Below are 24661 nucleotides of genomic sequence, written 5' to 3'. Positions count from 1 at the left end.
TTCCGGAAATTCAAAATAAAAGTCCGGAAATGTGTACCAATGTTATTATTCCTACCGCCCTCATGAAGGGCTAGCTAACATAATCATTTCTAATTTCGCAAACACACATGGTAAGATGCTTTCAGCATTTACCCGATGTACATTAATAGATTATGTGTATACGTTAATGTAGACTGCACTTTTTAGTTTTAATAAATTGTAACAATTATTATAGATTTAAGGCTGAGAAAAACTTTTAGCTTGTTGCTACTTGGCTAACTGGCAGTCTACAGGATGTTTTGTTTTCACGTCTTGTTTATGATAAATGCACACGACTTTTAAACTGTATTTATTCAAAAAATATTCATATGTTTTAAAACGCTGCTGATTATACGTTTTATTTTATTTTTTTAGTGCGGTTGGTTCTCTTGTCCTCAAATGTAATACGGAAGCTAACATTCTAAAGTGTCTTGACAGTTATAACGTTTCTTGTTATCACAATATATATATATATATACGGTGTTAAAGGCCTACTTTTACCGATAATAGGTTTATAAAATATACCTCGCGATATCAAAGGTGATATAATCTACATTTCAGTTAAGTTGAAAATATTATTCATCCACACTGTTACTTATGTTCAAGGCATTGTATAATGTAAATTCGCAGATACTGCTTTGCTGTTGTGAATGTGAGTTAAAAGATGGATCCATTGGATCACATGTTATCAGACCCACTGGAGTCCGGTATGGACCGTGATGGACGTGTGATGGAGGAGTGCATGTTGGGAAACTGTCGTGTTCGGGTTCCTGAAGATCTGCTGGAGGATGTCAGTAAATCAGCCTTTTTATTAAACCATCAATGACACAAAGCAAGTTATTTTGTCATAATTATGTATATGTGTCTCTGTGTGAGAGCAGCCAGAGATTTTCTTCTCAGTGGTGAGCGAGAGCACGTGGACAGATGTTTTGACAGATGCTCAACGGACACATCTCCGTCAGTTCCTACCACAGTTCAGTGAAAACAACATCTCTGAGCAGGAGAACACCATCAGTGACCTTTTCAACAACCAGAATTTATTTTTCGGAAATCCCTTGCACATTGCTCAGAAACTCTTTAGAGGTTACCTTCTTTCTGTTTGCTTTCCGAATCATCTAATTTCATTAATATACGCGTGATTTCAATTATGTTGTTTATCTTGCCTTAGATGGTTACTTCAATCCAGAAGTGGTAAAGTACAGGCAACTCTGTGCCAAGTCCCAGAAAAAAAGACACATTTACTCTCTTCAACAGTACTACCACAAATTACTCAAGCAGATCCTGGTCTCCAGAAAGGTAGCATGAGCAACTTTAATATTTGTCTATTTTTCTAGACTAGTCTGTGTTAATCTTTTGTAAATGTCTTACCATCCTTACAGATGTCCACAGTCTCTGTGGTGCTAACCCATTTTGTAGGTGCATGTACAGAATAAGTAATGTTAAGTTGCGGTAGTCCAATCAATGGGTCTCTATCGACTACTCATTCTTTACCGTTTAAATCATCCACTAATAAATGTGTGTTTCTCTTGTAATGTAGGAGTTGCTGGATTTTGCCGTTCGCAGTGGACCTGAGTTGGCTGTGAAACGGCGTTACCCTGCTCCGTCCCACAAGGAGGTGCTAGAAAAGAGGGTCAGGCGTCGAGTGGGTAACATACTAAAGGATGTGAAAACCGACTGTGGGGACAGTAATGTGTCATCGGATGAAGACGGTAAGTGCGACCAAACATTTTTAGCTTCATTTTGTGCTCAGGAAGTGATGAAGGACATTAAGTCTTGTAGTTTACAGAGAGAAATTATTTTTTTATGTGAACAGACACAGCCTCTTGGTTGCCAGTTCCTCAGTCGCCCTCCTCCCCAACACCAGCCATCTCCCTCAGGGTCCTGCCCAGCCTCTCTACTCCGGACATGAAAGCTAGAGGTCAGTTTCAGGTGTTTTTAGTTTGTTAAAAAAAGGTATCTCTAAGTATATAAAGATGACTTTATTTCTATACAGATAAGCCTGAACTGGGTGAGAAGGACCTCAGAGCCATGCTGCAAAGGCACAGAGAGAAGAGAAAACGACAACCAGTAAGCTTATGCTTGATACTTATCCTTAAAGGGGTCACGTCATACCCTTTTTTCAAGTTTAGTTAAATTTTTTTAAAGGGTTTGCATGATTTTCCAGGACATGTTATTTCAATAATTGCTGTCATTTTTAGGATCACCCTGACCTCATAACCTCCGACCTCCATCTTGGTGACATCATGTCAAGAGTGAATATCGGCAGAAAAGGATCGATTACAAGTAAATACAATCAGCTCAGTCTTTGATCTTCATAAGCCTCATATGTCAGAAATTAAAAGCATCAATTAGTGTATCAGCTGAAATAGTTTGTTTTCTTTTTCACTTTTTGTTCTAGCCAACTTTGAACTAGTCCTGCCTAAGAAAAAGATAAAAGAGGAGAGGAGAAAGAAGAAGATCCGGCCCATTAAAACCGAATCGGAGGAGGTGTGCGACGTTCAAATGTCTGCAGCTTCCGTCAACCCAGGCCTCGCTGACTCCCCCACTGTTCCCTTACAAAGTGTTAAAGAAGAGTAAGTATTTCTTCTGTGCAAATGACACTCTTAGATTTAAAATGTCTTGCTCTCATTTCTCTTGCTTTGCACTGTAGGCCTATGGATGAGTCCCAGAACAGCCCTGAAATGGTAGAGGAGATTGCCATGAGCTTTTTTCATTTGCTCGAGGATGTGCTCAGGCTGGAAGGGGTAGCGACATCCTCGATGGTACATATGGCATCTATTTCTATATAAGATTTTGTTTGTTTGTTTGTATCATTTGAAAGTTTGGACATGCATACTTGTAGTTTTTAACAGTATTGAAGTAGTCACCATATGCTAAGTACTTGTTGGCTTATTTTTGTTCTGATAAAAATATTGTACATTTATAAGGATTCATACATAGACACAAGTCTACAGATGGTTTTGAACTATTAAAGCCGAGCCTTTTAGAATAGAATAGAGATGCACGGCTATGAAATTTTTCCACCAATACAGATTCCCGATTATTCAAACTGACTTCTGCCGATGCCAGTAGTTTGGTAGTAATATTAACTTGCATTAACATATTCTTAATGTTATTCATTCATATAATGTCTTTCTATACACCGAGCTTAAATGAATTGCATTTTCTGTTCTCTTTTGTTTGACTTGATAAATCGGCCATTACTAAATAGCTTTTATTCGCCAATATTTTGGTGCATATTTAGAATAGAAGGTCATTCAGATCACAAGTAACATAAATTAGGTCACATACTATTGTACTGGATTTTAGGATGGTGGACATACTGTAACAAAAGAAAAGAAAACAGCTAGATGTGTGGAATAGTGACTACATTGTATATCCTAAACATTTCATAAATGATAACTATCCTGTGATTGTCCCTTAAATTGCTACACTCAGGTGGAGGAGAAAGTCCAACAATGGCAAACATCTCCGGCAAGCACACTCAACTCTTGGTTCTCGATGGCCCCCTGCTGGTCAGAGTTGGTAGTACCTGCACTACAGTTTCTTGCTGGAGAGAGCAAATGTAAGTTTAGGTTAGAATAATATTTCTAATAAATCATGAATGTTGTTGCTTTAAATTGTTTGTTATTTTCTCTTTTAGCTGGTGTGATGGCTATGCCTACTGGCTTCGTACCTATTGTGGAATTTAAAGAATCTACACAGCAATGGAAATGGATGGGTAACATGATTTCCTCTCTTTGATCTGCTCAAACTGTATCCTGCGATTTTAAACAAAATATATAAATTTTTTAATTATCAAAAGTAAGAAATAATTGACGACAGGCCGTTGAATTATTTAAAAAAATAATGCACACGCAAAGTGGTAATACGGCATGATGCAGTTACCGCAAACATTGGTAAGACATTGCCCTGTTGCTTATTTAAAAACATTTGACAGGTCAGGTGTGCATTTATCGAAAAATAATGCATACCTGTAGAACATTTCTCAACCAATCAGAATCAAGCAATCAACAGCCCCGTTACGGATGCGCGATAATTTGCATGCGATATCATGCGCATCTCGTCAGTAAAGCTGGTTCCTTGATTAGTAGTAAATCGCCATCACCTGCTATTCAGATGGAGCAGCATTTACTACACAAAGCCGTAGTTAACTGACAAGCTGGGCCATATCGCAGGCGATACATCCACGATAATTAATGCGAAATTTCCCTGATTGTCAGTGAATTACGACTTTGTGTAGTAAATGCCGCTCCATCTGAAAGCAGCTGATGCGGATTTACTTTACTTCTAATCACGGAACCGGCTTCACTGACGAGATGCGCAATGACAATCACATGCAAATAATCTTGCATCCCTAAGCTCCGTGATAAAAATTTATGATAAAACATACTGCAGTTGTAATTGTGTGTCTTAATCAGCTCCCTTGTTCAGTAGTCAGGGCACTGATCAGGGAGTTGGCCGTTTTAAGGGGTTTCTCAATTGCAAAATCCTTACAGTGCGCTATAATGTTCATAACCTAAAAATTCCCACAATGCAAGGCAAAAACCAGTGAGCATCATTTCCCTTCTGAAGCTCTCCAACTGAAAATCACACAAGCCCACTCGATAAACTTATAAGTAATGTTATTTTACTTATTTAATTAATCATCATTGCTCACTGGTTTATGCGTTGCACTGTGGGAATTTTTAGGGATGAATGTTCCAGTGCACTTGAAGGATTTTGCGATTAAGACAGCCCTTAAAACGGCCTCCCTGACTTCCTGATCAGAGGGCGTTTCTCAATGTCAAGAAAGGATCCTCGGAATTGCGAGAACGCGTTCGACATCCGTCGAAGGACTGTTCCAATGTCGAGGATCCTCGGAATGTCAACCAAGGACTGAGTCCTTCGTTCGAAAAATAACATTTATACAGGAAAGGATGCATATGTGTATCCTTCGCGCTCTCAAATCACCCTCAATCCTATGCGTACAGCAACGAAAGCACACATTTTTAGTGACGGAATGACGCAATGACGTGCACTTGCTAGCTGGTTCCATTTACGTGTTCTCCGAATGCTAAAGAGGAGCCTCACCTAGCCTCTGAAGTGACTTGGAAAGACCAGTCCTGCCAAGGAAGTATCCTTGACATTTAGAAACGCCCAGTGTCCAGACTACTGAAGAAGGGAGTTGATTAAACACAGCTGGGTGTTGATAAAAACAGATAAAGCTGTGAATAATAATACAAATAATAATACGTTTATTTAATATAGCGCCTTTCTCAAACCTTAGGTCGTTTTACATAGAAATAGCAAAACACAGTCAGATGGTGAAGTGGTGGTAAGAGAGTTGAATGTCATCTGCATAACAGTGGAAATTTAGACCGTGGCTGCGAATAATCTGACCAAGAGGGAAGATGTATATGAGAAAGAGGAGTGGCCCGGGAACCGAACCCTGAGGGATACCACGAGTGACTGAGGACTTGGAAGACTTATGTGAACCAAGTGCGACAAATTATTACAATGTGCTTAAGCAGCCACTTCACAGGATAATAAGTGAACAGTATCCCAATGTGAAGTGAGCTTCTTACCGGTGCCCGAACCTGCAAACACAATATACTAATGCATGACTTCGGGTGCTAGGAGCTCATTGAAACACACCCTTAGTGTCTTCTGTTGCTTCTACACAGAGCTCAATCTAAGTTCTTAAAAATGTTTTGATGTACACTGCCAATCAAATATGTTTTTCCATCTTAGAATAGCAACAAAGTTTCATCAACAGTTAGTTAATTCTTCCCTTTTCATTCTTTTCTGTACAGGCCCAAGTCAAGATGGAGACAAAGATCTGAGTGCACTGTTCCAGCTATGGCTGGAGTCGAAAGATCACATGGTTGTCAAGGTAGTTAGCAACATTCTTGTTTTCCAATGCAAACTGTCCCGTTTCTGATTCTCTGTTTGCATTACAGCAGGAATGTGAGGACACCTCAGACCTTACTCCTCCAACACCAAGAGTGTGAGTGTAGTACAGTGACAGTGCCGCATTTTATTTCACACTATTTTCAAACTGTAACGCACATTATTATTTGTCTTTAGTTGAATGTGGTTACTTCCTGACTTCGTGAATCTAATGTAAAAGCATGCCGTTTTTTCCCACTGTTTGTTTATTAGGTGGACAGACTATGTGGTGAGACCTAGTACAGGAGAAGAAAGGCATGTTTTTCAAGAGCAGGTTAGTGCCCAACCCTCACCTGGCAAGCTGATTTATTTATTCTGGCATGTTGACAGCTGCATACTTCTGTCCCTTTCTAGTGTTTGTAAAAGAATGTAGTGTGGTATTCAGTCACAGATTGGTTTCTGTTTATTAGGAGCAACAGCGCTATGATCAGCCACACAAAGCCTTCACTTACCGAATGCACGGCTTTGAGTCTGTGGTGGGACCAGTCAAGGGAGTTTTTGACAAGGAGACTTCTCTTAATAAAGCTCGAGAGCATTCTTTACTGCGCTCTGACCGACCCGCTTATGTCACCATACTGTCTCTTGGTAACTGTTGGGTGCTATTTACTTAGTGCTGTCTCATTTATTGATGTCATACTAAGTCAATGTGACCATTAATTCTTCAGCATTTCTGATACTTAATATAAATATTTTTTTTAAACTATCACCAAGTTGAATCAGACAGTTATTCAAGATTTGAAAAAAACTTCCCTTGTTTAAATTCTGGTTAAATAATAAAAAATAAAGTGGTTTATGAATGTGTTTCCTGTTTTAATGAACACAGTGAGAGATGCTGCTGCCAGGCTTCCTAATGGAGAAGGTACCAGAGCTGAGATTTGTGAGTTACTCAAGGACTCCCAGTTTCTGGCCCCTGATGTCACCAGTGCACAGGTTAAACATAACGTTTATGCTTACATGTTTACCTTTTTAATACATTAGTCACTTACAGTCATACATTTTGTGTCTTTTAGGTCAACACAGTGGTGAGCGGTGCCCTCGACCGCCTCCACTATGAGAAAGATCCTTGCGTGAAATACGACATCGGCCGCAAGCTTTGGATCTACCTCCATCGGGACCGGAGCCAGGAAGAGTTTGGTAAGCATTCCTTTAATACCTGCACAGTACTGCTTGTGTAATACACAAACATTCATGTTTTTCACTTAAAGGGTTTTAAACCCACAGGAAGTATGTAGATGAGCAGAGAGACGCAGCATGTTTGTTATTACAATAATGCATAACATGTACAGTAAATCTAAACAAGTATAGCAGGTTTAGTGTTTTGAGGGGAGGTGGCTGTGTCAGGTTAACATGTTCTGCTAATTGTAATTATAAATATGCTGAGACAGTCTTGGGTGTGGAGAACAGAAGATATCAGCGGACGTAAACATTTAAAAAATAAATATTCAAAGCCATGCTGTATTTGTGCATAATATTCACATTGCACTAGTTTATTATGCACTTATTTTAAAATAAACTTATCCTTTTATTATGTGACTTTATTGTAGTGCATCCCACCAGCCGAGTTGATTTAAGGTCAGGGCATCACATTCCCAAAAAGACATTTGGCTGCCATTTGTCCATAGATAAAAATTTGCGACATGTGGTTGTGGATTCAATCAGAGCAGGACAATCTGCCTTTGATAATAAAATCAATTGAAAACCAGTTAATGCACTAGTGAGACTCTCATTTCATAGATTCAATCTCAATGTGATCATTTCTTTCCACTCAGAGAAAATACACCAGGCTCAAGCTGCAGCTGCCAAAGCCAAGAAGGCTCTCCAGCAGAAGCCCAAACCTGTACCCAAACCTGTGAGTTCAGCTGCACTCATCCCTCAAGTCACTCATGACTTTCTACAGTCGGTCATATGCTCATTTGACATGTAAAGCACACTGTATGTTCATGCAGATTTGCATCAGCTTGCATTTGTTTGTCTATGATTTTTGTGTGCACGTAGAAGGCAGGTGGTAAGGAGCAAGGCGCAAAGAACGGCACCAGCGAGGCTGGTCAGAGCTCAGGGGCCGAAGCGGTCACCATTAATCCCACCAACTTGCCCCAGCCTCCCTCCACCCCCACACCGAGCACCCCTGGAACCCCCAAATCACCTCTCGCTTCCACAGCACCTACTCCAACCAAAACAGGAGCTCCAGAGCCTGTCAAACCCAGTCCTAGGTTTGTAAATGACACTGCTGAAAAAATATCCAAATATCCAGTGCAAATATTCAAACTACTTTTATGATACTTTGTTATTTTCCAGTGTCCTGTTGGTGTCTCCTCCTTCCATGCCCCAGTTAGGAACGCTGCTTCCAACCAGTCAGACAGGTCAACAGGTTTCCCAGCAGGCCTCGGCACAGCCTGCGACTCGAGTAGTGGCGCACTCGGCTGCCACCGGCTCTTTGCCTCAGGTGCGAGTGGTCACCTCCTCTGCAGGCCAGCCTGCAACATTAGTGCACCAGAGCCCTCACCACATCAGAGTACCAGTATCTGTGACACATGGCAAGAGCATCACACAGGTGTGCCATAGCTTCTATACTTCATGCTGTTCCTTATTAACTATTTGTGTTCATTGCTTTTGCAAAAAGTATTTTGCAGACACTTTTATTCAAAGTGACTTACAGTGCATTAAAATGCATATGTTTTTTATTGGTACGTATTTGTGTTTGAACCTATGACCCTTGGGGCTGCCAATGCAATGCTCTACCAACTAAGCTACAAGAATGCAAATACACACACACATAAATTGTATAAACTGTTAATGACAGATCATTGCTTTTTTATTTATTTATTTAAATGGTTTAACACATTGTTTATTTTTCTGTGAGCAGACAGTGGTGACTGTACCACTAAGATCTCAGTCTACAGGAAGCCCCATCCAGGTGCAGGCTTCACGTGGTCAGGCCAGTGTTACTGTCCCAGGTCTCGCTTCTGCTGTCACGGTAACCAAACCTCAAACCAGCTCACCCGCAAGCCCTGCGCACAACCCAGCATCACCTGCATTACTGCAGGGAGTAAGCAGCCAGAATATTATCAAACAGGTACAAAGCCCCGTTTACACCTGGTGTTAACATCTCTTGTATTAACAACGTTTCAGGTGATCCAATCATAAATTAGGCTGCACATAACTTAAAAAGTTAAAAGCATAATCTTAGGTCAACCAATGATTGAAGAGTATGGGGAAGGACACACCAAAGCTTTTTTGCGCGGCTGAAAACGCCTGGAGGACGCCATATGCCAGCTGTTTTTTCAGCTGAGCGCTTTGGTAGCTGTGATGCTTGAGCCGTGAGCCGGTTGGTTGTTGTGATACTTGTCCCGCCCCTTTTCCACTGTGATTGGACAGCCGTGTGAGAACTGACATTGACGAGCGGAGCAACACCCAAAGTTGAATCTCTTTCAACTCTCGACGTTCAGCGCTGTGCGTGGAAAAACCGCAGAGCGCCGGCTTTCAGTTTGTTTTAAAAAATGCCACGCTTCCATTGGAAACAATTGAAAACATGCACTGGCAGCGGGCGTAAAGGCTTTGGTGTGCACGCCCCCTTAGATGATTTACACCTGTATTTAGCATTATCTACTTGTAATTGGATCACTCATCATTGATGTTTTTACTGGGACTTAATAGAATGCAAGGCATGATTTGAGAATATATGATTTATGCTACTTTTCTAAGATTGCTCGCTTTTGTTTCAACCAGGTTGCTATTGCGGGCCAGTTAGGTGTAAAGACTCAAAGCCCCACAGGAATCCCTCTCACCGCCACTAACTTGCGCATTCAGGGCAAGGATGTACTCCGTCTGCCCCCCTCCTCGATTACCACTGATGCCAAAGGTCAGACGGTGCTGCACATCACTCCAGACATGATGGCCACCCTCACTAAATCCCCAATGGCCACTGTTAAGCTCACCCCAGACATGCTGAGCAGTGTCACCAGCGCAGGGACTAAAAGCATCTCTGCCACTCTACATATGTCTTCATCCCAGCCCTCACCCACCACCCCAAACACTGCCTCACCTGTAACAGCTGAGACCCTTGCTGCCAAAGCACCTGCGTCTTTAGGCACCACGGGCACCGCTACACTTGTGAAGGTTCACCCGGATCTAAAGGCAGCCTGTGACACAGCTATCCGCCTCATGCCTGCCCTGGCAGTCACTATGGCTGACCCCAAAACCCGCACTTACTCTACTGTGACCTCTTCTGAATCAAAAGCAGGCACCACTATTCGAATAGTGCCAAATATGAGTGTGATTCCTCAGAAACAGGGTCAGACTGTCTCGCTTAGTACAACCACCTCAGCTACAAAGCCAATCACGGTGTCATCAGGGGCAGCCACTGTCACCATTGCCACTAGTGGAGTAGGAGGAGCCAAAAGCGTGACACTAAGCCCTGCAGCCACGGGGTCTTCTCTGTCTCTGGGTACTGCTGCAGCCACGGTCAGACAAGTGCCGGTCACTGCCACTGTAGTTTCTACACAAGCGGTATGTTTATCTCTCCTGTTATTCATTAGCATTTTTGATCTATAATGTTTGTAGAGAAATAATTAGTTTTATAAATGAAAACTGCTGTAAGTCAACCTGAACTGTAACCTTTAATCTTATCAGGGCAAGATTCCCACAAGGATTACAGTGCCTCTCTCTGTCCTCAGCCAACCTCTGAAAAACAAGAGTATGGTCACCACACCCTTACTAAAAGGGAATATAAGCACAAAGTAAGCATTCAACAATATGTCACCTTTATATTAGGACTAGGGATGCATAATGATTAATTGCGATTAATCTATAGCAGAATAAAAGTTTTTGTTTACATCATACAGTATATGTGTGTGAACTGTGTATAATAATTATGCATATATATATACAGTATTAATATGCACACATGCATGTATAATTTTAAGATTATGTATTTATATTTATATATAATAGAAATTATACATAAATATACAAATGTATATGAAGAGTTTCGTTGCAAAACGAGATAAATCCATTTTTTAACATTTTTGTCAAAACATGTTTATTATTATGTTATCAAGTTATTATTTTGTTTTATGGTGCTACTTGGCTTTTTTGCTACTGTATTTTTTAAGTTATGAAGGTTTAAATCAAAACAAACCAACTGCAGTTGAATTGATATTAATTGGAATGCACAACCAAAAAACGAGATTTCTGAAAAAAAAAAAACGGAGTTATCGCTCGTTTTGCAACGAAACTCTTCATATACACATGTAAACATTTCTTAAGTATACACATGCATGTATGTGCATTTATCTATACAAAGTTATTATACACAGTTCACACACATATATGATGTAAACAAAACAAACTTTTATTCTGCTATAGATTAATCACGATTTATCGTTATGCATCCCTAAGTAGGACCATAAAATGTGTCACATGTTACATTAAATTTTTATGAAAATTTCCCCAAAATAATGTTTTCAAACATCTTTTTTTATTCCTGTTATTTTTAGTAGAAATTGCTTGACAATCACAAATAATTGCTATAATAAAGCTAATAGAATGATTTGATTTAAATGAGAATTATTTAATTTTAATTATATTTAATTATTTAAATATTCAATTATTTAATTTTAATTGTTTAAATTAATTGGTTTATTATATTTAGTTATTTAAATGAATATTTAATTATTTAAATAAGTATTGGCACTACAGCTACTGCTATTACATGTACTGATTATTAGATATTAGGTTTTAAATTATGTTTTGTTGCTTTTCGTTTTGCAGTAATGAGAATCTGGTGGGAGAAATTTGCCTTTACTGTCGCATGTCACAATTACAGTGCCACATGGCCCAAAATCTAAATTCTTTGAATAATTTTCTATGAGCAATTTTTTTTTTTTTATTAGGGGATAATATGACCTAAAAACATTCTTAAAGTCCCTGTAAAGTCAATTTTAGAAATTGTTTCTATAAACATTATAAATGTAAGAAATGTACTGGTAAAACACACCCAAAAAACTGTAAACTATGTAATACTGAATTGCAGAGTTAAATCGTTAAACAGTTTTTCACCATTTCTGTGTTCAGGATTAAAACAGGGGCTCAATGATGGACTTAAGCCACCAAGGCCCCACCCCTAAGACAATCGAGCAGAGAATGCTGCCTAAGATTATACAAACTTATTTTATGAACTTTATTAACATTTTTTCCATCATTCAAATTTGGTTTGGTGATTAATACCACATTTTTCTATGTTGTGACAAACTCAGAACACATTTAATATCTAACTTTATAGGGACTTTAAAATTTGTAAGATTCAATGAACATTTTCTACTGTAAACCAACTTAATTCAAAAGTGAGGGGTAGTTTATCCAAAATTGAAAATTCTGTCATTTACTCACCCTCAAATTGTTTCAAACTTGTATACATTTCTTTGTTCTGCTGAACACAAATGGAGATATTTCAAAAAAATGTTTGTAACCAAGCAGATCTTGGGCGCTATTGACTTCCATTTAAAAAATATAACAATACTATGGAAGTCAGTGGTGCCCCAGATCTGTTTGCTTACAAACATTTTTCAAAATATCTTATTTTGTGTTCAGCAGAACAAAAACATTTATACATTTATTTTGGGGGATCCATCCCTTTAAATAAGTCTTGTATTACAAGCTTTTAAGTTCAACCATCATGTTTATTTATGTTTTTTCTGTTTTCAGTATTGGTAATCTTGGCAGAAACATCATTCTGACCACTATGCCAGCAGGCACCAAGATAATTGCTGGGAACAAGCCTGTCAGTTTTGTGACTGCTCAGCAACTGCAACAGCTGCAGCAGCAAGGACAGGCCACACAGGTTGACTCTTTATTGAACTTTTACCAAATTACTGCCTAACAAACTTGTCCTACAAGGAAAACCAAAAACACTGTTTACAAAGCAGTCTTGATTCGAGCTAACAAGTGTGTTTCTTTGCCCCAGGTTCGAATTCAGACGGTGCCAGCTCAGCAGCTGCAGCGTACTGTGGCCAGCTCGCCAAAATCCACTGTGTCTACGGTGGTGGTCTCCACCGCGCCCTCACCGAAGACAAACCCGGATCCTCAGTGACACAACTGGAAGATTTATTAGTTGTTCAGTGCATTGATATATGCACAGTGTCTTGCTCTTTAAGTTCTCAATGGAGGTCTTTCTACTTTCCCATTAAAGTAGCAGATGGCAAAACGGTGTCAGAGCTGACACAGCGTTTTCTCTGATTTTGTTGTTTCAGACATTTCATTAATATGCTGATCACCGCAAGTACAAATTGATGGGTTGTAAGCATTGTGATAAGATCATATTGACATCACAGATGAACGATAGCACGACTAATTTCAGACTGGAAAATCTAGGTTTGTAGGCCTTGCTATAAAATGCTGACATAAATATGAATGCGAGTTTGTTTATTTCTTATTTTCTCGTAAAGCAGTGTAATTGAATGAATACTGTTAATGTACAGTAGCTGGTATGTTATGTTTATGTATGTATAAATAAATACAGTGTGCTAAACAAATCTGTATTTTGAGTAACAACTGTTATGTGCGTGCATGCAAGTGAATTAGAAATTGAAGGCTTGATCCTGGACTTGTATATGCAAAAATAATCATTTGCCTGCTCTGTGCCGCTTCATTTACATGATGTGGCCATTAACATGAATAACAATTGATAAAGCACTCCCAAATACTAGCAGTATTTACATTTAATTAAAAATATGTTTGCATGCATTATTATATATTATATAGATATTTAATGAGAATATAATTCACAAATGTATTACCAGATAAATATATTGTTTCTGCGTTCTTTGGGTGAGACAGGAATGTGTTTCAGTGGGAATTGTGCCAGGTGCTCATAGCACCTGTGATAACCACTTTATTTACAAGTCCATTTCATATATTTTAAGCATGAACACAGAAAAAAGTTTTTTGATATTGTCAAAGTTGTTTGCATCTGTTGTTTGCGTCCCATTGGATGATCAGTTTGTTGGCAAAGAAATCTTACAGTGCATTTATTTCCTAAATTGGCATTTCTCAAAGTCCAAAATCAATGGCTCCATCTATTCTTCATCTGATTCCTGAAGCAACGCTTTCTGGGAGCTGGGGTCAGAGGGCGTAGACTTCCTAAGGCCCAATTCCATGTCACCCATCTGTCTTCCGATGCACCATTTTGAAGACCTGTAAATTTTATTGGAACAAAAGGCGCTGCTGTAATCAAAATGAAATCGGTGATAACTCTCAATCATCCAATATGAACGTGTCCTCACCAAAAAACCACAGCGTAGATGATGCCCACGATCAGAATTGCCACAGCATAATGCCAACAGAAGCACATGGTGATAAACATGACGTTTTCATGGGCTTCCAGATCCCACTCAGGTCCGCTCAAAGGAAACAGAACAAATCCGATCTAAAAACAGATCCGATCAGCATCCAGTTAATTGGGATATTTTACACAAATGAGTTGATTTTAAATGTTTATCTGAGATTACCTGATAGAACCAGGTGCCTTGTAAGATGGCCACACTGCATCTGAAAATCTCCAGCACTGGGTTATCTCTCTTAAACACCTCGAGCATGGTGCTGGCTGATCCACCAAACACGGCAACCAGAAGCAAAGAATGAATGTGCTTGTCCAGAGGAGGACGGTTGTGTACGTGAAAATAGAAAAGGAACCCTGCAAAAAAGCCATGAAATTTCCTCATTTTTTGATGGTGAATGAGGAAGCCATTTGCAACCTCAAACACCCAGCCCAAACAAACACCATCTTTGTGTTACTGACACATCAATATTTGAATACATGTACATGAGTACAGTACAAACCATAGTTCCAGGTGCATATACTGTAGGTTTTAGTTTAAGTGCAATTTAGTTTTGTGTTCAAATTATCAAAATATGTTATTATTTTAATGTCATATTAATGTTTACTTACATATATTATACACATTGTGTTTAACACAAAAAAAAATGCTGGTTTTAATTTCTAACCCAGTTTTGGGTCAAATAGAACAAACCCAATCGTTGGGTTAAATTAACCCAGAAAATGTTTATATTTGACCTAACAATGATTTAGAACAAACCAGCATTTTGGGTTGAAACATCCCAGCATAGGTTATTTTACAACCAACGGGTTGGGTTCGTGCAGAGTTAAAAAAAGTATTTTTTAAAAGTGTATTTACATTCCACTGTCCTGTATTTTTATGACATATTGTGTATTTACAGTACATTTCAGTGTCATGCTGTGGCGGCCGGAGACTTCTTTTTTCAAGGGCGCTCAATGCAAAGTTCGTCACAACATGTAGCCGTCATGTGTATGGTTTGTAATTTCAAAATATGTGTCCTGCGCGTTGAGTGATCCTATGTGCATAAAATAAGTGCCGGTTGCAGATGCGTCTAAAGGGTTTATGATAAAAGAGACGCTCGCGTTTGCCAGATACTCTCATAATCGCATGAGTAAGCAGAGTTTAGTGTTAAGGGAGTGTCTTGCGTGTATTTTGTAAACGTTGAGCGTCCCTTTTATCATAAACGGTTTTGACCCATGTGCAGCAGGCCCCTATTTTGACAAAACCGTGATGCACATGGTTCACATGACGCAACAAACACATATTTTGAAAACATGAGCAAACACTTATTTTGAATTTTCGCCCCTCGGAAGAGCACTCAAGAGCCGCCACTGGTGTCATGTATATATTATATACTTGTTTATCTTTTGTAAATGTTACAGTTGTGTTATCTGGCTGCTCTTGCAAACTAAATGTTTAATGCTCTTTCATTTGTAAGATGCCAAATGAATAAATGTACCTTCCACAAAAAGAGCCAAGGAAAGAGAGAGGCGGTCGAGACCGACTGGAATAGGAAGAGAAGAGGCGCTGATAACATCCACAATGCCAGAGATGCCGAAGAACAGGTACATGGTGCTGTGCTGCCAATTCATCTGCTTCACCCAGCCATCATCATTATACAGATGAGCATGAGGACCGTCGGGCACAAACTGCTCTGCCATGATCCCTACAGAGACACTTCAGTGTAAGACTTTTATTTCACTTTAGTACTTACTTTAAATTATAAGTTATAATTATAAATATGTGGCTATTTTATGTTCAAGTAAACCAAATGAGTATACAATGACAAAATATTTTTTATTCTGACATCACTCTCAGAAATAAAGGTACAAAAGCTGTCACCCTTTCAAAAACTACACCTAAAGAGTTCATATTAGTACTTCAAAGGTACATACTGGTATTCAGAGATATATACTGGTACCTCAAATGTACATATTTGTATTACATATTAAAGGGATAGTTCACCTCAAAATGAAAATTCTGTCATCATTTACTCACCCCCATGTGTTTTTTTTTTATTTTGATAAACACAAAAGACATTTTGTAATAAATGATGACAAGCATACAGCTGATTGTAATCTTTGACTTCCATAGAAGGAAAAACAAATATTGTCAAAAACACCTGTATGCTTACCATCATTTATCAAAATATCTTCTTTTGTGTTCATCAAAATAAAATAAAAACTCATACAGGTTTAGAACAACCTGAGGGTAAGTAAATTATGACAGAAATTTCATTTTTGGGTAAACTATACCTTTGAGAACTTCCAAAGAGTTCCTTTTTAGTGACAACTTTTGTACCTTTATTTCTGACGGTGTACAAGCCAAAATCATCTTTATCAATATCATCTCTTCAAGCTGTAAGTCTCCAAAAACATAAGCTAAATAAAAACTTTTTACAAGTGCACTCAGACTTTTTTACCCCATTTTATGTGCTTTGTGGCTCACCAGCAAATGCAAAGAGAATCTTCAGAGCCCCTTCGATTAAGTCTATTCGGTCAAAGAGTAAAGTCAGACTTTTGTTCTCTCTGTCTCCACGACGCCTCTCTCTTCTTCGCATCTGGCGCAAAGGGTATTTTATCGACCACCACAGGCCAAACAACAGGAAGAATGTACCTGGTAATGCATGTCCTTTGAAGTTGGCCATTCTGCCACTTAAAACAAAAAGAAAATGTTAGCAATTTAGCTCCAACAAAAGTAATGTTTGAAGGATGATTTCATAGGAGCGGGTGGGGTTCTTCAAAGCTTCAAATAGAGGCTTCAGGTCAGATGTCCTTTATTTATGGTCATATGTTATTCAATGCATCTGTACCAAAGTTTAGTATTGCAAGCCATGCTTTTATATTACATGCAATTAGATCTTTTTTATAATCATTAATGAAATAACTTTGCATGAAGAGTTGTGGTATGACTATTGTTACACTTTCATGAGCGATGAGCTTTATCGTTTACTTTTGAACTCGTTTGCATAAATACACAAGTTTTGTCTTTCTAGTAAACCTGTTGTTAGTGCATTAGTGAAATGTTTCTCACCTTCACCTGAGGTAAAAATCAAGTTTTTCTTGGTAGGTAAGAAGCGTTTCTATTTACCCAGGCGCGTGTGGGGGGTGAGTTTATTGCCCTTCAATGACTCATCTCTTTGTTTAGTGTACAGTATAAGGTGTATGTGAAAATACTTTACCCATGCTAACCACAGTTTCCAAAATTTCTTGGAAGTATACTGCAGTAAAACTCCCACATTTAAAAATTAAACAAAATGACTACAATAATTTTTTTTAAAGAAATACCTACATTATAGTAGTAGCAATGTTTTGTTTTGTAACATGATTTTTTTTTGTTTAATCAACTCAGATTTACATCTGATTTTAACTTATTTTTACTTACTATTATTTGTCTTGACAAGAGATGAGTTGATTAACAAAAAAAAAAAACTAAAAAAATAAGGCAGCAAAGAATTTTTTTACAGTGTTTTAACTGTAAACACTAATAAGTTGTAAATATTGTAGTATAATATAGAAGTTACTACACTGTTATAGTATTCTGTACAACAAAATCTGCAGCATGAAGTTAAAACAACTTAGTTTTGCAAGTCAATTCCACCTACTATTTAAGGTATTGGCTTTAAAGTAACATAAAAATATATGTTGATTTGACCAAAACACTGCATATGTTTTACATTGACAACCATAATGAATGGCAAGCTGTACTAAATACGTCAGTATAGGCCTACTTTAATATGTACGATGGTACTATAGTCTAAAAACACAATAGTATCTAGGAAGTTTACTATAGTAATAACTAAACCAGACATTATGATACATCACATAATTTAACATGACACAAACAGAATAAATGTTCAACATCAAAGTATTGCACATGTACAGTAGCTCTATAATATTGTTTAGGAATTTTACCTCAACACTGTGCTGTGTTTTCACGGCAGGTGATGGGTAGCCTTATATCCTCCTGTCTCCAAAGTGTGCACCTGCTTACCTGTTTAACTTAATGATGAACGCGCCCTCCTGCACACATCATTACATCACAAAAGCAGACACACCCTCCTTCTCATGAGTGACAGGCACTGAAGTACGACTCTCTGTACAGAGGTGCTTTTAGACCAGTTGTGCCTCATTTAAATGTACCTATTTAAATAATGCGGTTTCAAATGTAAATTAAGCATTAAAAGTCATTTAAAAAGCACGAGTTGTGGCTAAATAGTATTTATCTAAGGCATATATTATAAGGCACACAATGGCTTTGTACTGAAGGTAGGTATTGAAAGTTAATGTATAATCTATGCATTCACGGAAACTGACAGTCACAACCAAACAAACAAACGCAAAGAAAAATGAACTTTGCTCTCTTTTATTGTCCAGGTAAAGTAAGCAGCATTCAGAGCAGCTGTGTGGGATTAGAAAACAGCGCCACCATGAGACGAAATGTTATATTGTCTTGTTTTTAACTTGATATTTTTAAATTTAACAATGGTAATAATAATAACTTATTGAAATCAGGTGCATTTACATATATGCTAATGCAATGTTTACATTTTATTAATATCAGTGTTTCATGGCCAATTTAAATGATTGAAATATGTGCCTGTTGTATTACATCCCATTAGTTTATAAATCTATTTTTCTGACATGAGCTGTAGACTTCAATGATTTTGCTGATAAAACATCAATAATAAATGAAAAATAAAACAAATGAAAACAATGTTCAAATCTGTGAAAGACTTCAACATCTCAGTGCTTGAGATGAACATCATTAGTTTCTAAGATAAATATCTTTTTTATAGAAATATTTCACAAGAATAATACATTTTTGTTCAGAAGCTACTATTGAATAAATTATCCAATTGCATTGAAGGTTTTTATACATATATTTAAATAAAAAACTGAAATAATCCAGAAATATTGCAGTTATGGTAGCCTACAGCATGAGAGAGCTAAAATGTCATTATTCCAATTATGTAACATTCAAGAAATCAGCGAAACATTTGGCTTCAGGTCTTGGAATTATCCTACAAAATAATACAATAAACAATGTGCCTTATAAATAACATCTACAAAACAGTACAGAAAATCTTTTTCTCTCTGAAAGGGTTTTCTGAGGAGGGTACAGGTGCTACCAGCGGATCTTCTTTTGCATGGGCTTCACAGTAAGCCATCAGTTCAGCTGCAGCTTTTGAAACCTGCGTACAGAGATAAAAACGCTGCCAACCTCTATATAACATCCTATACGGATTTTACAATCAGGTAAGAATGAACAAAACAAGATTTATTAATCTTAATGTTCATTTTAACACTCACTAATACATAAAGAAGTAACATAAACAACTGGACTTGCACTAACAATAACAAAGGTCTATTAAATTAATTATTTGATAAAAGATTAATACATAAGATGAATTGTTTAGGTGACTTACCATCATTCTGTCAATATTAACCTCTAACTTTAATTGCTCCACTGTCTTTCGAGCATCTGCAATCTTGGCCATGTTGTTAGACATTATGTTCACTTGCAGTAACCAGATTAACCCTAGAGGAATACAGCACAACAAATCCCATAAGAGTCCAGATAAATGCATGTGGTAGATAACATCTCAACTCATCTCAGATGTCTTATGTTGTAGTTCCCTAAGAAGACACAACGCTATTGGCTCCTCCAGGCTGTTAAAGTAATCTCTGTTGCAAAGCTGTAATTGTTTTGCTGGGTCTCAGCTGGTTGTGTTTTGGATGAGACTCAGTGGGGAGGTAAAGCAGTGCAGTGAAGAAATACTCCAGAGAGAAAATAATCTATTACTTATTAATATAAACTAATGCTGCATGCTTGGTACTTTAAGTGTTTCTTTCTTTTTTTTATTATACTTCCAATTAAAAGCTGAATAAGGGAGTTTTGTTGTTTTAGATGTTTTGTAAACATTTTCAAATCTTTCACTCTTTACATTTGTTAATAAAGAAAAAAATAAATAGGAATGAAAATCTATATTCTTACATAATATGGATACAAACTCTAACCACCACCAAATTATTATTGTATGGCAATAATAAATAACAATTTTTTCATATAAAATTCACTTACATCTAATTACTGTAAACATTTCCTCATTTTAATGTAGGTTTTTTTACAAACATTTACAAGAGTGGTTTCGTCTTTAAATATTTAATACATTTTATTGTATAGGAAATATATAAATATAAATAGTATATGTTTTATTTATCTATTAAATTCTTACCTCAGTTGATGGGAATTTTTCCAGAATGGTAGTACAACAACCGTCTTGTTATCGGTGACTGCTTGTTAAACACATTACAACCTGCCAGTCCGAATGAAGACAAAGTTAAGAGTGAGGAGAGAAGAGGTGGTAAAGGCTGATACCTCCTCTCATAATTTGATTTTATTCCTCCCCCATTGGGAAAAGGAGGCAAGTCACAGGCATCATGGGGTGTGACCTTCTATTCAATGTATCTCAGCACATAAGTGACACCTGCCATCACAATTGTGCTTTTATCTTTAGTGAGAAATTGCCATTTTAGGTAAATCAGAATAAACCAAAAATAAATGACAGATTATTAAATTAAGAATCCCCAAAAAATCCCCAGAGACACATCAAATGTTTTATCCCCGTCTGTATACTACTAGACATTGTTGAATTTACACCATATCTTTAATTTTGATGAAAAAAATCGACACCCGTCCCATTCAGGACCAAGTATCAGCCTGAGCTTATATGGTTAAGTGATTAGTACATTGACACTCTTGCCGGTCTTATCATTAATACCTGGGGGGAAGAGTGGTTGTTGAGCTCACTGCAGGTGGCTCAGAGCTCTTCTCCTGGGGTTTAATGTCAACCAGCTCATTAGCTGCTGTTTCAGACATGATTTATTGATCTACAAGTTGCTGATGTGAGAAATCTATCTATAAATGTACAGAAAATAAACTGAAAAGAGATAGAAAATAGACTGAGAAAGCTATTTCCTGTAGCTCACCTAGTTAAGCATTGGATTAGCTTTAGGGCTGCATGATATAAAAAAATATAAGTTGCTTTAAAAAAAAAAAGATACCATATGTGAAATGTTAGCACTTTGAGTGTGTAAGAGAGAGAGAGAGAGAGAGAGAGAGAGAGAGAGAGAGAGAGAGAGAGAGATCCTTGCACATCCTTTGTTGCTCAATATCAACTGTCTGGCTACAGGACCAGTTTGATTTTTGGAAGTTGATTTTTATATATGTGTTTTAATGTGGCTATTTTTTTGTTTCAATTTCACATATCGTGTAAAACTATAATTAAATAGAAACTAAATGATTGTATATGTTTTCGCAGAAGGCTATACAGTATAGCTCCTGACTGTCCAGTATAACTATTTGTCTATTACATGCGATTACAGTATTGAGCAGTATGATCTGCATTTAAAGGTTTTGATATTTCCATACATTTATTAGATAATCATGCATGCCTTTATAGATTTAACTGACTTTGTGCTTCATTGATAAAAGGAAAGAAAGACATATTCATCACGACATTCTTGCAATAACATTTGATATTTAATTTCTTTGTAGATATTGAATAGAATTACAATAAGCAGAAATTATACGGAACATCTGAAAACATGCATTTATAGGGTGTTACAGCTGTTCTCTTGTTCCATTAACATTAAATGTTAAAGTTCATTGATCTTATGCACTTGTTTGAAGTCTAACACGTGCAGTAGTATCCCGACAAGGAGTCGTTCCAGTCTCCAAACAGCCCTTTCTGCACTTCCTTAAGGTGGTACACAATGCCAGCAGCAAACTTCTTCTTATAGCCTCCCTTCTTAGTCTTGGACCACACTGTCAGACTGCAGGATCTGCCCACCACAAGAGAAGAGACACGGTTGTCCCAAGCCTTGGGGATGATGGGAACGTCTTCGTTAGGATAAACGTTCAAAAAGTCGCCATAGCAGCTCGAGTCATAGTAATAGCTGCTGTGTTCAAACATGCGAGCACAGAGCTTGTTTCCATCATCGTCTTGTAGTGCATTTGGTTGAGGACACTCTGCATTCAGCCCTTCAAAGCACAGAGCAGCCAGGAGAACAGCAATGAACGCCTTCATGTTTTCAGTCTGTTGAGTGAACTAATGCCACTTGACCTGACTAATATACTTGGGGCAGCTCCTTATGTGACGTGTGTGAGAAACCTCAAGTTTGCCAACAGATGCACTGAAGGCCCTTGTAAAAAAAACAAAAAATATATATTAAAGCAACCTATATTTTATTCTGGGAAGGCTGACCAGCTAATCAAACTGTTTAATAAACGGTGAGGTGAACAGTGTAATTAAAAAAAGATAGCTTCAGCTTTACTCCAGTGCTACAACTTGGTCAAATGCATCTCTTCTTTTTAAGGTTAATGTATATTTTACACTATCCCTGTTTAAATAAATAAATCAGTCAAGTGGATTAAAAAGTTAATCAAAGTTGTCCTAAGACAAGAATGGGTATTGGGTATTGGTTTAAGACCACTTTTATGAAATGTTTGATCCACTTTAAATGTTGACTAGTGTTGAATGTGATTTGCTTGTCATAAAACCCAATTGCTCTTAAGATTTTTTATGTTTGTGACCTTGTCTGTGAAATCCAGGCTAAAGTCACATAATTTAATTATGAGATTAAGAGCATTAAAGTTTAATTTCAATCATTGACTTCATATTGATTTTAATCTTTGACATGACCTTACTCAGTCAATATTAAAGATATCAATTTATATGTTCTTTACATTATGTAGGATGATTTTATGAAGAAAAAACGTAAATAAAATAAAAAACTTAATCTGGGTTTTCACATACTGGGTCACATTTTGTTCAAATCTATCTTTATTGTGCAGTCAAATTAAAATATTTCTGTTAGCCTATTAAATGATAAATAAGCCAAATATTTATCTTTGTGCAGTTTCATGTATTTTGTATCTGTTTGTACTTTTATTTGATTAAATATTATATTTCAGATCACATTATGTATGAGTCATTACAGAATATGTGAAAAATACTACTGAATTGAACCCAGGCAGGACTTTATCTTGAACATTTATGCCTGAAGAGATTCCCTGCAACACGCTGCTTAAATCACTTGCAGATGATCTTAAAATATCACAGACAGATGTCAGAAAAAAACAATGCTTGTGTACCAAATAATTGTTTATTGAGAAGTTTTAATTGAACATTTGAAAACATACATTCACCAGGGTCTACAGCATATGTCTCATTAACATCATAATGTGTGTTAATGTCTTTTGAGTTTCTTTCTTTGGCGTTGTTTCAGTCTAGCATGTCTAACATGTGCAGTAGTATCCTGAGATGGAGTCGTTCCAGTTTCCAAACAGCCCCTTCTGCACGTCCTTAAGGTGGTACACAATGCCAGCAGAAAACTTCTTTTTGTAGCCTTCCTTCTTAGAATTGGACCACACTGTCAGACTGCAGAACTTGCTCACCACGAGAGATGAGATGCGGTCGTTCCAAGTCCATGTCATAATGGGATAGTCATCGTTAGGATAAACATCTATGTACTGGCCTTTACAGCTTTCTTCATTGTAAAAGCTGCTGTGTTCAAACATGCGGGCGCAGAGCTTGTTCCCATTATCGTCTTGTAGGGCATTTGGTTCAGGACACTGTGCTTTCAGTCCTTCAAAGCACAGAACAGCTAGGAGAACGGCAATGAACGCCTTCATGTTTTCAGTATGTTGAGTGAACTGAGGTCACTTGACCTGTCTTATATACTGTACAGCTCCTCCTCTCATGTGTGGGAAATTGTAGGTTTATCAACAGATGTTCTGAAGGTTAAAATGTTTAAACAATGTGTAACATTTCAGGTGGTTCAAAATGTTATGTAAGAAGTTAGATGGTGTCCTACTGTTTTACAAAAAAAAAATGTTTTACCTTTTACAGTTATTATTTTATTAATATTTTAATGCAAGTATAGTCTGCTATAACACAAACATTTATTTATCCAAAAGACTACCTTTAACTACACTGGATTATAAAGCTAAGTTAATCAAACCCATCCTTTCCTTTTAAAAATGGAGGGGGGGGGCATTTCATGTTTTTAGTACACTGTCAGAAAAGAGTTACAAAAGCTGTACCCTTTAAAAAGATCCTATACCATTTAGGTACAGATATGTAAATTTGAGGTAACACTAAATCTAACAAAAATGCACCCTTTAGGTAGGTTGCTGTATTTTTTTAAACGGTACCGCCCCAGTGACAGCTTTTGTACATTTAAAAAAATAAACATATAGTGAGAGAACTGTGTCACTTGCCCTGGCACATCTTGACAAATGGGAAATCTTTGGTTTACCAACATATGTGCTGATGGTTGTAAAATTAAATA

At 37.3% G+C, this 24661-nt stretch overlaps 5 protein-coding genes across 8 annotated transcripts; 1 reads left to right on the top strand and 4 right to left on the bottom strand.

Annotated features, from left to right (window-relative positions):
- The first annotated feature begins 23 nt into the window (after window positions 1-23).
- On the top strand, window positions 24-14140 carry nfrkb (nuclear factor related to kappaB binding protein). Of its 3 annotated transcripts, none has more exons than XM_065286976.2 (26): window positions 24-110; window positions 649-808; window positions 900-1101; window positions 1187-1314; window positions 1556-1727; window positions 1832-1936; window positions 2012-2085; window positions 2217-2301; window positions 2417-2591; window positions 2669-2780; window positions 3457-3583; window positions 3662-3739; window positions 5814-5893; window positions 5964-6007; window positions 6163-6223; window positions 6360-6534; window positions 6773-6879; window positions 6960-7083; window positions 7719-7798; window positions 7945-8159; window positions 8245-8500; window positions 8813-9022; window positions 9676-10455; window positions 10579-10685; window positions 12652-12787; window positions 12911-14140. In XM_065286976.2, exons 2-26 carry the CDS (start codon window positions 683-685, stop codon window positions 13034-13036), a joined length of 3885 nt encoding a protein of 1294 aa, XP_065143048.1. In that variant the 5' UTR covers window positions 24-110; window positions 649-682; the 3' UTR covers window positions 13037-14140. The 3 variants fall into 3 exon arrangements, with proteins under 3 accessions (XP_065143048.1, XP_065143047.1, XP_065143046.1); XM_065286975.2 differs by having other exon boundaries at window positions 5961-6007; window positions 7948-8159; XM_065286974.2 differs by having other exon boundaries at window positions 5961-6007.
- tmem45b (transmembrane protein 45B) lies at window positions 14001-18367 on the bottom strand. The gene is made up of 6 exons (XM_065286977.2): window positions 18218-18367; window positions 16752-16957; window positions 15763-15969; window positions 14454-14638; window positions 14229-14371; window positions 14001-14139 (listed from the first exon to the last, which is right to left on the bottom strand). Exons 2-6 carry the CDS (start codon window positions 16948-16950, stop codon window positions 14022-14024), a joined length of 852 nt encoding a protein of 283 aa, XP_065143049.1. The 5' UTR covers window positions 16951-16957; window positions 18218-18367; the 3' UTR covers window positions 14001-14021.
- A 193-nt stretch (window positions 18368-18560) lies between these two features.
- On the bottom strand, window positions 18561-20667 carry gng8 (guanine nucleotide binding protein (G protein), gamma 8). Of its 2 annotated transcripts, XM_065286979.2 has the most exons (3): window positions 20542-20667; window positions 19732-19844; window positions 18561-19497 (listed from the first exon to the last, which is right to left on the bottom strand). In XM_065286979.2, exons 2-3 carry the CDS (start codon window positions 19813-19815, stop codon window positions 19369-19371), a joined length of 213 nt encoding a protein of 70 aa, XP_065143051.1. In that variant the 5' UTR covers window positions 19816-19844; window positions 20542-20667; the 3' UTR covers window positions 18561-19368. The 2 variants fall into 2 exon arrangements, with proteins under 2 accessions (XP_065143051.1, XP_065143050.1); XM_065286978.2 differs by lacking the exon at window positions 20542-20667 and having other exon boundaries at window positions 19732-20131.
- Window positions 20668-21826: 1159 nt separating this feature from the next.
- Window positions 21827-22431, bottom strand: LOC135776334 (syncollin-like). Its single transcript, XM_065286973.2, has one exon. It carries the CDS (start codon window positions 22393-22395, stop codon window positions 22000-22002), a length of 396 nt encoding a protein of 131 aa, XP_065143045.1. The 5' UTR covers window positions 22396-22431; the 3' UTR covers window positions 21827-21999.
- Window positions 22432-23469: 1038 nt separating this feature from the next.
- Window positions 23470-24013, bottom strand: LOC135776333 (syncollin-like). Its single transcript, XM_065286971.2, has one exon. It carries the CDS (start codon window positions 24000-24002, stop codon window positions 23607-23609), a length of 396 nt encoding a protein of 131 aa, XP_065143043.1. The 5' UTR covers window positions 24003-24013; the 3' UTR covers window positions 23470-23606.
- Between the last annotated feature and the right edge of the window lie 648 nt (window positions 24014-24661).

Source organism: Paramisgurnus dabryanus, chromosome 18 (genome assembly GCF_030506205.2).
Source record: "Paramisgurnus dabryanus chromosome 18, PD_genome_1.1, whole genome shotgun sequence".
Taxonomy (NCBI): Eukaryota; Metazoa; Chordata; class Actinopteri; order Cypriniformes; family Cobitidae; genus Paramisgurnus; species Paramisgurnus dabryanus.
The sequence above is the reverse complement of the archived record's forward strand: the minus strand, read 5'-3'. Positions and strand labels throughout refer to the sequence as shown.

Coding starts and splice junctions, on each gene's coding strand:
- nfrkb (XM_065286974.2), top strand. CDS start 683: ATGGATCCATTGGATCACATGTTATCAGACCCACTGGAGTCCGGTATG. Junction 1,315..1,555: donor AGATCCTGGTCTCCAGAAAG/GTAGCATGAGCA, acceptor CTTGTAATGTAG/GAGTTGCTGGATTTTGCCGT. Junction 12,788..12,910: donor AGCAAGGACAGGCCACACAG/GTTGACTCTTTA, acceptor TCTTTGCCCCAG/GTTCGAATTCAGACGGTGCC.
- tmem45b (XM_065286977.2), bottom strand. CDS start 16,950: ATGGCCAACTTCAAAGGACATGCATTACCAGGTACATTCTTCCTGTTG. Junction 15,970..16,751: donor GATTCTCTTTGCATTTGCTG/GTGAGCCACAAA, acceptor GTGTCTCTGTAG/GGATCATGGCAGAGCAGTTT. Junction 14,140..14,228: donor ATCTACGCTGTGGTTTTTTG/GTGAGGACACGT, acceptor TAAAATTTACAG/GTCTTCAAAATGGTGCATCG.
- gng8 (XM_065286978.2), bottom strand. CDS start 19,893: ATGCATTTATCTGGACTCTTATGGGATTTGTTGTGCTGTATTCCTCTA. Junction 19,498..19,731: donor TTAATATTGACAGAATGATG/GTAAGTCACCTA, acceptor CTCTGTACGCAG/GTTTCAAAAGCTGCAGCTGA.
- LOC135776334 (XM_065286973.2), bottom strand. CDS start 22,395: ATGAAGGCGTTCATTGCTGTTCTCCTGGCTGCTCTGTGCTTTGAAGGG.
- LOC135776333 (XM_065286971.2), bottom strand. CDS start 24,002: ATGAAGGCGTTCATTGCCGTTCTCCTAGCTGTTCTGTGCTTTGAAGGA.